Raw genomic sequence first — 12,786 nt, 5'->3', positions numbered from 1 at the left:
TGGCTTTTGAAAATGTCGCGTTATTCCGCTTTGTTTAAATCGCACGTCTTTTTTCACTGCAACGAAATGAAACAAAAAAAAAACATATTGCCGGGAACATATACCTGGACGCTTGCAATATCGAAATTACAATATCGTTGCTAAGTATCAGGTGTTGAAACCGCTGCTGGCGATTGCTTCTTATCAATCTTTCGCGTGTTAAAACAAACGCGTAAAACATAAAATTCATACGCCGTACTTTCCTATGGGGAGTACATCGTACATCTTGCTATTATAAACGATAACGTTGTTTCATCACTGCACTCTCACGCGATGAGCCGCTTGAGAAGAAGAAATATTGGAAGATTTCGCTGAAGGATAGATCGCTATTTTTGTTCCACCGTTATACAAACGATTTTTAATTACATGTAACAAATAGAAAATTATATATCCCCGCGTAATCGTGTATAATTAATTAGTTAGATAAAGGGATATCTAATTGGATCTGATGTCAAAATGTATTATTATTAATTATTATGCTTTTCGTTATTATAATTTAGCAATATTATTACGAATTGATATTCGTATACATTCTCGTTTATTTTTTTATTCACGAAGCATACCGCTCTTTGATTCATGAAGCATGTAAAATCGAACGTAATCTTTTAATTAATCTCGATCTACAAAGTTTAGTTTTTTGTTATTGTAGTATCGACAAATCTGCGTGAATACCTTCCTCGTGTTTATTTAGAAAAATGTTTGAGATCTAATATTGTAAAACGAGATACACATTTGTTGCAAGCGTTCAGATATGCAATGTGCCCCGTATTTCGCGTTTGTACGATTGTATATATACGGCGCAAATGTGTGTGTGTGTATGTGTGTGTGCGCGTGAACTATTTTTCAAAATTCGCTTTATCTCCGGTGGGATGCGGCACGCATACTTCACATATTTCCATCGGTATTCATGCCGGGAAAAAATTCAATGAGAGGTACTCCGATACAGCAGCGATACGCGTTAACTCTTAACTGAGCTCAACGATCTGCTGCGTTGCTTTCATATTACATGACAGGGAGTAGTGATATTAAATTGTACTTTATCAATTATAAAAGTTGAGAATTTTAACGATTATAGAGGAACAATACGTAAAGGGAGAATTTACGAAATTAAAGCATTTGTAATGATTGATAAACAATATATAGCATCGGAGAAGAGATTGCAAATAAAATGAGAGAGTTAGATTCTTTTTAGAGTAGCACTTCTAAAGAATAATGTACTCGGGGCGTTAATGAACTAACGCTTTTGGTCGGAAATTGCATTTGGAAATTCCTTTCAAGGATTCGATCGTGAGGCGAAGAACCCTCGAGGAACTCATTCTACGGCCGTAACATAGGTTTCTCGGCCGTGTTCAGGAATGTCCGGGACTCAGTCGTGTAGGAGCTGGGGAGGGAGAGGAGGGCGCACGAAGAGTTGTTTTATGCAGGCCTTGGATTTTATGCAATGAGACTGCAATATCAAACGGCGCGAGAAGCGCGCGCGTGAAGTGCCACTGAATAAAATATCTCGAGGCCGTTGAGAAAAAAAAAGTGGAACGGGGATGGCGCGGGATGGGGCGACGAACGGCCAGACGCATTTCGATTTCCCTATACCGGCTGTTGCACTACAATAGATATACACGAGAGATCTCGCGGGTGCATTAAAGCGCGCCTCATATTCCCCTCCGATCGCTCCGGTAATTTATTACGTCGATCGATCGCCATTTCGTTATTTCCAATGTTCATTCGAACGCGGCCTCGGCATTACTGTCACCTAGCATGGTAATTTAGAGACATTTCAATGTGGGAGATTTCGATATCTTAATAATTTAGCAACAAAGCGAAAAGATGGAATCTCGAAAACGTTCTATTGTGTAACGCTTTTATTATAATGATGCGAATGGATAGAGTTTGCAGAGCAATATTGAACAAAAGAGTAATTTTACGATAGAACATTTTTGAGCAAGAAAATTAATTTTATTCGTGAACATTGCTTATGATAATATTTTTATTAAAAATATTAATTTTCAAAAAATCGTATTATTTCAGCATTTTATTCAAAATTTCCCAATTTTCCCCGTAGGAATTATTTTTATGCTAACGCAATGTCGAGATATTCTAAAATTGTCTTACATCGAGTCTTTATTTATTTACGTCCGGGAGAAAAATCTGAATCCTTCGCGAAATATAATTCGCAAACATTCAAAGAATTTTCGAATAAATCAAAATTGGAAAGCAATAATACTAATAAACGCATGCATATCGTTTCTCGTACTTTTCATTTTACGAGATTATTTTATCGATCTATATTATTATTTTGCCATAATTATTTCAAATTAGCGGAACAAAGCGGGTTTAAAATGCGCGAGATACGCGCTATAAATGAAATGTCATCTAATTATAACGTACCGTATGCTTTATCCTCGTAATTAATACGAAATTTACACACCTGGCAATTGGTCATTTCAACGATTATGCCAACAATGTTACGTCTCTATTGTTTACGGTCACTCGGCACCGGCATTTAGCAGCTCGGCGAACTTTTGCAAATGAATAATGTCACTTGTGACGTAGCAGAGCGAGGAAATGAGACAATGTAAAAGCCATGGAGTGCAAAGGTAGAGCATTACGAAATAGAGAGTGAGATAGGTAGAGAAGGGAAGGAGGGAGAGGGGTTGGAGGAGAAAGAGAGAGACACTTCGAAACTTAGATTGGTGTCACATGGTTCTCGGCGATCTGAGAGTAAGAGACAAAGTCGGCGGAGAATGGAATGTCGAAGAGAGATAGAAAGAGAGACAGAGATGGGAACGCTATAACAGCACGATCCGAGGCGGCTTAACCGGGAAATCCAAGGTAAGACCTCTCGCGAAATCTCTATTTCCGCGAACGCCATGTTTCCATGGCGTTTCCCGTAGCCGCCGGAAGTGCTTCCACTCTTCGTTCCTCGTCTCTCGCTCTCTGCCCATCTTCTCAGTCGATTCTAAAACCAGGGTCTGCCTGCATGTCTTCCATGTAAATCTTAAAGGATTACGCTCATAATTGCCTGCGTTGCCGCGTAATTGAAGAGCACTTAGACCGGCTCACGGCGACGCGATACGTGACTGCCTTGCTCCGGATCGAAAATCCCGCCGAAACGATTCCGTCGCGAATCCTCAATACCGAGGGTTATCGTGTCGTACGACGCGCGAACGTGACAAAATGGTACAGCCACCTCACATCGAACAAGATGCAAGAGGGATGTATGATTTTTTACGACATCAACTTTTATGTTGTGAACGTATTTTTATATTTTCTCATCACGCTATAATGCATCTTGACAAAATTTTGAAAGACAAAAGTAAAAGAAAATTGTACGCTTCCCCTTCTCCGAAAATAAATTTATTGAAAAAATTCATTTTTTCCATATTTAAGAATCATTTTATCCAGAAATATTTCATTTTTAAAAAGCTTTAGGTTTTTTAGTTGGTTTTTAAATAAAAGATTAAAAGTGTAAGATTATTAAGCGTCAGATATATTGGTTTAAGAATCATAGTCATTGATATTCTTTGTTTCCATGTTATCTAATAAAAAATTGAAAAATAAATTTCGCACACTTGTGTTTGTAACGTATATTATCATGTATTATACTATTATTCTATATTTATTTCGAGCAATTCAATCGATCGGTCCTTCGACATCGAAGTATCCCGGATTCTGTACGTTCAGTTGCGGCTTTATTAACTAATGCAATCGTAATCGCATGATCTTTGCGGCTCGTTGACTTTCGTGCGATCCGATCTGTACGTCGAAACTTAGTCAAGTGCTATGCGAGCCTAACATCCTGATCCCTGGGCTTAATGGATTAATTTTGTGATTGGTTGATTCGTATAATTAAAGCGTAACTATATACACAGCTATGATCGGAGACGAGATGCAGTTAGGACTTAGGATGAAATTTTAACCGCGAGCTCTCTCTCTTCCTCTCCCTTTCTCCTCCTCTCTCATTCTGCCTCTGCCGAATGAATTTCGGACCATGTTCGGAAATGTCAATAGCGTGTTTATACTGGTTTATGGAAAAGTTTGGGATAGCAAACTATTCCGATCCTTTGTCGGCTCTTTGTAGTAGAACAATCGATTGGCGTTTCAGCGATTTACCAACAAAGTGACAATCTATCAGTCAGTGGCGGTCGCAACTAATATTGTCTGCGTGTAAAACTTTTGCGAAACTATTGTTTCCAACGAATTCCACGATATCGCTAAACAATCGGAATATCAAATTTAGAGGATATTAAATTTTCTTTACCAATTCCATAAATTTTAAATTATCAATACTTGTTGGAATAGTCAATCTATTTCTATTTTTTATCTCTATAATCTGATGACTTTTTTCTCTAAATAGCTAGTTTTTTAATTATTGGATGAAGAGAATTATTTTGAAATATTTGTTTTAAATATTTGGCCTTTTTTTTATGTTTCAGGTAGGTCTAATAGGAAATAAAATTGATCTGTGTTCGATACATCGACGTGTGAAGAATTTAGACAGTATGATGATGACAAACCTACCCCCTGTTATGCTGCCACCTATTACGGACTACGGAATGCTGACGCCTACTCTCGGAATAAAGGTGAGTCGATTTATCCCTTCGGTAAGCGCGAAGAAACGAGTCTCGTGATACAAAAAAATAATCCAATCGAATCTAGGAATCAATTTCGCTCTCATTATTGCTAATTTAAGTAAACGAGAGCGCATTTTAACGCGTATAAAAATTAATATGTACAAATCTTAAATATATAAAACAGTCTCAATTTTAGTCATATAAAAGCGTCGATCTGTTTCGAATCGATATTTTTGACAAATAGTTTTTTGACAAGCCGACCACGAAATCGCCGCTGGCGATTTCAACGATGATTGCAAACATTTCGATGGAAAGAGACTATCGCGTGCTCTCGCCTCGGCGCTTCCCTTCGGTTTTTCCCCCCTCGAAGCAATTCGGGATGTTTTAGCCGATATAAAATCCCCTCTCGCAAGCAGGTCCTTGGGGTATCGCCTTTCATCTCTCTGGGCTTTTGCAAGCCTCACGCTACGCTCGTGCGCGAGAGATCGCCCTAAAAGCCGCGAGATATTAATTAAAATTCCGCCCGAAATACTTCCAGCGAAGGACGAGGGGTGGGCGCGGTGTATTGGCTAACCGGCGAGTTTGTGCCCCGGCGCGTCTAATTTACTCGGCGATTTTCCACGTTCTGAAATACACAAACCTGCAGCGACCATCAACATTCCGTCACGTTACTTCCGGTTTCGCGTGAAATCTGTTAATCGCGTATCTATAATCGTACGAGCGAAGAATATGATTATAAAAATGTTATAAGATTTCCATAATTATTCTTTTCGCGAGGAAAAAAGAAGTATATAAAATCAATTCGTATAATATCGCATACAAATAACAATATTAATATTTATGTTATTTTAAAGAACGAAATGGGAGTTTTTATTTTTTCTTTAAACGTGAAATAGCTCCATTGTTATGTTTTTTAAAATATAAAATTATAAAAATCAGACTGCATCAATCTTAAAGACAGTTCTTTATGAATTTTGAGATATAGGAAAGAATTAACCTATTCCCTTTGATCTTTTTGATTTACGAGAAACGATAAAAAAGATAATGAACTGCCGGTGAATTCTACCGTTAGCGCGTGCGACTGAAAATTTTCAAGAATCTCTATTCACTTTTGTGTGTTGCTTTGTTGCATTGTTTAACTAATTTGCGTTGCTACATGTCAACTCTCTGATTCGTAAACATTACTCATTATTTTGCAATTATTCCGTATTTTTCAATATTGTCTCGTTTATTTTTTTTGGAATCCGTCCAATTAAAAAAGACAAGTAGAGGAATCCGAAAGGTAAGATCGCGGCGAATCCTCGTATAAAATAAGATGAAATAAGAGTTTGTCTCTCGAATGCAGTCGTCACGGATAGAATCGCGAAAGGTGAGATCTCGTTACGTCGAGTTACTCTTACGTAACTTATCTTTGTCATTGTAAAAGGGTATATTCTGTGTGTTTCCCTTACAAGTAAGTAAGAAGGTACTTTTCAAGCGGGTAGACGAGGCGTGCTTTCAACGACTGGTAGTTAACGATTGAGAGAATCCGGGATACACTCTTCGCGTTATTCTTCGGTTCTTTCTTTCGTCGGCCGAGCCATTGTGTTTTCCGCGATATCGAATTTCCGTAACTATTCTCACTTTAATTAAACTATTTCTAGATGGAGGATAACCGCGCCGGTAGACTGCGAAGTTACTTCGCTCATAAGTCCGGAAATATTAATTTCCATTATTGCAAAAAACAAGTGCGCTTGAAAAAGTTAACATTTTGTTCATCGCACTTTTTTATATTTTATCTCGCGTCGTTTCGATCGTCTCTTTTTAAAAAAAAAGTCAATCTTCGAAATTCGATCGCGAGATATCCTAAATTTTAATATCAAAATAATTGCCACTCTTTTAATAGTTGTAGAGATAGTTTTGCGACTCGTTGTACAAGATATTCAAAATGTTCGATGCAAGTTTGATCGCGAAAAGTACGTAACGCGGATTCTTGTCAAGAATAGGGGAGAAGAAAAGGGTGTTTTCGGGCCGCCGGCGAAAGGGCGTTGAAGCTGTTTCTATAGAAATGCGCGCGCCGCGAACAAAAAGCTGAATAACATTAACTCGCTTAATGTATTCTCTTAATTTTAATACACAATGCCCTCGAGCTGACGCGCTCTCCCAGATTGTTCAACCTTCGACGAATATTCTCTTACTTCCTTTAACCCTCCATGTTCTAATCTTTTTTCGTCTGATTAATATTTATATTATATTAACTTTACTCTTCCCATTTCTCGCTAATAGAGAATAATGTAACAATATTTATCGTAGGATATGTTACTGGCATGCAGTAAGGACAAATTGGAAAGACAACAATAAATAAAAAATATATATAATTATTAATATACACATATATAAATATATTTGCCTGAAATTTTGGAATATGCATTTCAATAGATATATCTGTTAGAAAATTATAATAAAAATTCGTGTTCTGTGATTGTTCTCGTAAGAGCGTTAACTGATATCGGGGTTACTCAGCTTCTTGTTACAAGTATAGTTTAGACTTATGTACAATATGTACCCTCTCGAGTTTAGTAGCTACACGATTCTACCGCTATTGTTTTCACCGTTTGAAATTGCACTCGCGGACGAATGCCCGCGGGGTCCCCCCTTGATGTTTCGCGCAGCGAAGATTACATTACGGATCGGTTTTACCGCGCGTCACTTTGATCAATTCCGCGGCTGTTCGACCGGGAGGACTTTCCATAGACCAGCGGGGCGCGCTCGCGCCCTTCGGGCGCATTACAAAGCGCTCTTTCAGCGAAACTGCCAAGTCGTATCGAGCAGAGCTGAACTGAACCCGTGCCACGATGGCGATGCGCGTTCTCTTGTATATTTTCTTTGATTAATCCGTGTCCGGGTCGCTTCCAGAAAATTCCCGTATTCCAACTCCCGAGGCGTCGTGACGTCATTCGTATTATTTTCATCCGCGCACCGCATCGGCCACCTGTCAGGCGCACGCATTTACTCGCTGGTGTAATACCAGCTAGCGTGCGTGTATCAAATTCGAAACGATTTTGATTGTTGCGGAGAGAGCGACAAATTAATTTCCATTTCTCGCGACTCTCGGTCGAGTTTTGTTCTGTCCACGTCTACCGAAGCATTCGCTGTGTTCGTTAAATAAATGTGTTACGGGCTCTTGATATTTATTTCTCGCCGAGAGGGAATATCGATCAACTGATTAACAAGCGTATACGACGGGACGTCATAATAAATTTTCAACGTTCTCTTTAATTTTATTTATTTACTACTGTATTTTTACTCTCTCCTCTTCCCCTCCTCCAGTCTCCAAATATAATTTATCGGTTACTCGCTTCGGTATATAAAAATTCAAATGTCGCGTGCAAACGAACCGAATGAATTTTCCCTCCCGGCAATATTTCTGATGTATTTCACGTGTACGTTGATTCAATTCGAAATTATATCGTGACATTCTTTTTATGGCCAAGAGATGACCTTATCGACTCGCGATTGCTCGCTTGATCGTTCGCACGTACGTACACGCGCTTATTGTACGTGTGACAAAACCAAGAGGATGGGAATGGCCCGTGAATGTCCCGTCGGTGACCTCGTCTCTTCGTTTGCATACGCAAACAGAGGAATTAGGACCGGACACGTTGCGCTGCATATTCGATCGGGGGGAGAGGGAGGGAGGGGGAGGGTTCTTTGCCCCATGGGAGCGCGTTATTGTCGTCTCGAGTAGGTTATTGTCGTCGAAACACATCGGAACAATCGACAATATTGCTCGAAATTCGACGGGTCTTTGTGTCGACAAGAATGAATAAATGCCAAAGTTTGCCAGCTTTCTCGTGTCGATTTCTCCCGGTTACTCCGATAAAGTTTTCGACTTATATATAATCAATTATTCCTCAGTTTTTTAAAACGAATACATGTTTTTTTTTTACCTGTGCTCGTTTCAGTTTAGCTTTGCAAAGATCGATTAATATCTTAAAAAGTGAATTCATGATGATTCGCGATGAAAGTATAATTGAAAAACCGCGTTCTTTATTTTGTCCTGTTGTATATTATTCGAGTAGCGAGAAGAGATATTTTTCTCGTGATTCGGGAGGAACCCGCGAATGATTCACGAATTAGGGGTTGCTCGCGAAAAATTCCTCAGAGTTGCGAGGGGAGTTGATTTGAATTTTCCACGTCGGTTTAGCATCGCGGCACCTCCGCCATCGTTGCATCCAATATTCCATAAATAAATCGACGTTTAATAGAAAATCGGAGAACTGCAAGGCACCTCATCGCTCACTGTCACGGCGTTTCGCGCTCTACCGGCATCTAGTATCTCAATAATATTCAGTTTATAAATCTCGAATGGATCCCTTATTACGTTCCCGACGTGGCTGATTCATCCACCTCTTTCTTTCTCATTAGCATTCTTAGACGAGGGATTTATCCCTGATTTATCTCGCGACTTATAAATATCAACTGAATATTTGACGCCGGCACTTTTTATTTTTCTCTTTTGTTCGCTTGTGAGTCTATCTCTATTATCGAATCTTTATATAATACGATAAATTATTGAAAATCGATCAAGCTTCTTAATTGCGTGTTAATATGAGTTGAACCAAGTACACATAATGATATGCTTGCGCCGAGCATCAGTAAAACGATGGATCCATCACAATCGATCAAGCATTGTTCGCGTCTCTATAATTTAATGCTCAAGCGACTAACGACGTATCTCGGCCCCTATCCATCTTTTTCCTTTTCCTCCCGCGAATTCCGCGCGTGAAGATACAACTTTCTTATTTCGGAGAGAACCGCCTATCTTCTCCTAAACAGACGAGTTTCCTAGATAGAGACGCGCGAACGGATTTCATCAATGTAATCTCTAACATTAATATATAATAATCTAATATATTCTTGTAACAAAATATATATGCTCATATAATAGAAATATTTAATATAATTTTAGTAAGAAATTTCCAAGTAATTTCCACATTGTCTTAGATAATAATATTACTTATATTTCCCACGCGACATTGAAATAATATTATATTAGAATTCGTTGTCGCGTAAAAGCATAAAAGCATTTTTGCCGAGCCATAGGTTTAAAAACGCTTAACCAATCGCCGTATGTAAGCTCCTCGATAAACATCGTGTACAATCGTGAACGATAAAAAAGGCTTACGCGATACGGTAGGCACGGCGCGACCATTTGCCGTATCGAAACGACAACGAGGGGGTGGAGTCGAATATTCCCAATTCAAAGTTGGCCGCATCGTTGGGATTGTTTTCCATCGTCTGCCGATTTTTTTCCCCCGACTCGCTCCGCGCGTTTCCGTTCGCGAGCTCTCCTCTTTCCTATTTTATTAGCCCGGTTACACACAGTGTGGTTCCTGAAACAATAACCATTGTTAAACTCACTCTCTTTTTCTCTTATTCACTCGCTCTCTTTCTCTCTCTCTCTCTCTCTCTCTCTGTCTTTTTTGCGGCACTTTCAGCGCGTTTATAGACCGCGCGTTCCGCAGCTTCGCGCTTTGTTCGCTCGAACGACGAGCGTCGGTGATCGCGATGAAGGAGAGTAACTTTCGGATGGTTTTTGCGTTTCCCCCCCCCCTCTCCCTCCCGCCTTCGCCGCCTATTTCCAGCGGTCGTAACCATCGTCGTTAATGTTCGTCATACCTTCCTCCCTTGGCCGTCTCTCGATGCCGCTCTCTTTCTTGCCGCGCTGGAGTTTACAATACTAGGAGTCATTTCGGATGCATGCAGCTTTTTAATTACATATCTGCCCGGAAGGCCGATTTACGATTTCCATGGAAATGGAATTCCCTTCTAACCTGAGGGAAGGGATCTCCCGCCCAGCATTTCTGCGATATCGCGTATTCTTTCGATATTTTTTCGCATGTATTTCGACGTGTTTCGGAGATGACGATTTAATAAGGACATTTTCGGGGGACATATGCGCCAAAGTTTGATGCTATTTGAATTTTTCACTAAATTAATCATTTAAATTTCGATAAAAATGTGTACAATTGAAGTTATGTCAAGTTAATCAAGTTAATCTTTCATAATAGTAAAATGGATAAATTGCTGAAATGTTTTTTAGGAAGATATTAATATTACTTGAGACGTATCAGTTTATTTAGTGATAATTCCATGAACGAAAAACTTGTTGACGAGAATTTTTCTTGGACAACTTTTCCGATACGTTATCTGTTTCGCGAATTTTTCCGCTTACAATATCAAGCCGCAAAGTTTTTTCTTGCCAAAATTGATAGATTATAAATATGTAATTTTATTAATACATCTTCGACTTCTTTTTACATTAAAAAGAATTTGTCGTTATTAGAGCTGATATTTAAAGCTGATATTGTTGAAGCAGATTGGAATCGAAGAAAAATCGATCGCGAAAAGTTTGGAAAAGGGTTCAAGATCAGGCATCCTTTAATGCGATGGCAATTTCTTGTATTGTCACATACGACGATGCACTCATATTACGCATATTCCGCACACAGGCACACACACGAGATTATACTCGAGTACGTATCTCGTCCTTCGATAATGATGACGCGAGTTCCCATCCGCATGGAATTGCCTCGTAGTAGCTGCAGTTTCCGAAAACACGGCTCCCTATCGGCATCGACTATCCCCTTCTACCCCATCCTCTCGTAATTAAACTAATGGAAATCCGAGAGACTCGATGCTTTTATGCGATTCCACCCTATATGTGTACCAGAGCGAGCCTCAAACACCGAAACGCAATCCATTCAAGATTCGGAGACGACAAGCGAAAACCACAAAACTCTACGACTTCGAATTCGTATGGAGCGATTATATAACAATTACATTCAGTTGACGCATTTGATATTTATCTCGGGAAAAACATAAAAGACAATAGATTAAATATAATTAATCGCAAAAAGCTGTATGCATATTTGAGATTATTTTAAAGAGATATTTTTTCCCGTCATAAATCTCTTTCGAATCTGCAAAAATTGTTAATATCCAACGTTTCTTCACGTGTTGCGAGAAATCAAAATTGGGGAAAAAATATTTTTAGATTAAATTGACTCTACCTAATGCACGTTGCGGTGAATTTGGTTTGCAAATGCTGGGCGCTTTTAGGAGAGCGCGAACGAAGCCCGGTCTGATAATAACGGAAGTGAGATAGCCGTCGCATGTATCGCATTACACGTAATGAAAACAGCTATCGCATTACGCATAATTACGATGTTATTTCATTATATGCGAAATAATTTGCGAAAGTTTGCGAACGCGCCGAGTAATTGGGGGTTGAGAGGGGGCAGGGCGTTACATAAATGAACTGGAGATAATTGCGCGCGTCATTGTTCATTATTTTTATCAAAAGCCGGAGAGCGGATCGTTACCGTCCCTTTGTGAAAATATTTTATTGTTTTTAATTAACGCCGCGAGAACAGAGAGAGGAAGAGACAGAGAAGGAGAGAGAAAGAGTGGAACCGCGCGCGATATAAAAATCGCGTGCGCTCTGTCCGTTGATCGCCATTGAGTCAATACCGGCTCTCAATTAATTTTAATTATCGTTAACAAAGTGTCGAAAAGATGTAACGCGACACGGGCACGTGGCTGTTAAAAATTAATGACGTTCGTCAAAATAGAACGCCAGGGTAAACACGCATCTCGATACTGAAAACTCGAGAGTCAATTAATTGCTCTGATGAACAGCCATGACGTCGCATAAACGTCGCATTTGTTTTGCACTCGTTCCCGCGGTTTTTTTCATGTTAAAATCGACAGTCGTTCCGGCCTCGCCTCATTATCGATATTTATCCTTTCGTGCGAACCTTCTCAAAACGCGCAGAAATCTTATTTTGATTTTTGTTACCTTTATCGCGCGATATTCTCTTGATATCATTCTTGTCGTAGTTGTTTTATTTTATCTCGATCTACGAGCTTCGTCTTTTTGATGTCACCTTTAAGTTATTATCGATCGGATCGAATTATCATGAATAAATGTCACTCGAAAGGGTTTTTGCTCCGAAAGAAGAGCCAATTTCAATGAGATTATGATCTACTACGTTCAAAATTTTGGGAAACGATGCATTTTTGCGCTTGCACGTGGAAATGTTGATAAAAGAACATTCAATCAGGACAAGAGATGAGTTTTTTCTCATGACTTTCGCTCCCACAATGACAAAGATCAGCGTTGCATGAGATC

At 39.3% G+C, this 12,786-nt stretch overlaps 1 protein-coding gene across 4 annotated transcripts in view; it reads left to right on the top strand.

Moving 5' to 3' along the window:
• LOC105256683 (polypyrimidine tract-binding protein 1) overlaps positions 1–12,786 on the top strand; it is a 360,732-nt gene that overhangs the window by 136,452 nt on the left and 211,494 nt on the right. For 3 of the 4 annotated variants that reach the window (XM_025413633.1, XM_025413634.1, XM_025413635.1), the window contains one exon: positions 4,473–4,619. The exons of the other annotated variant lie outside the window; for it this stretch is intronic. In XM_025413633.1, the coding sequence (XP_025269418.1) occupies positions 4,539–4,619 (81 nt within the window). In that variant the 5' untranslated portion in view covers positions 4,473–4,538. The remainder of the gene's footprint in view (positions 1–4,472; positions 4,620–12,786) is intronic. 4 annotated transcript variants of the gene reach the window in all.

This window comes from Camponotus floridanus, unplaced genomic scaffold (assembly GCF_003227725.1).
Source record: "Camponotus floridanus strain SB8 unplaced genomic scaffold, Cflo_v7.5 scaffold7, whole genome shotgun sequence".
NCBI lineage: Eukaryota > Metazoa > Arthropoda > Insecta > Hymenoptera > Formicidae > Camponotus > Camponotus floridanus.
Note: the sequence above shows the minus strand (reverse complement) of the source record. Positions and strands in the feature narration are given on the sequence as shown.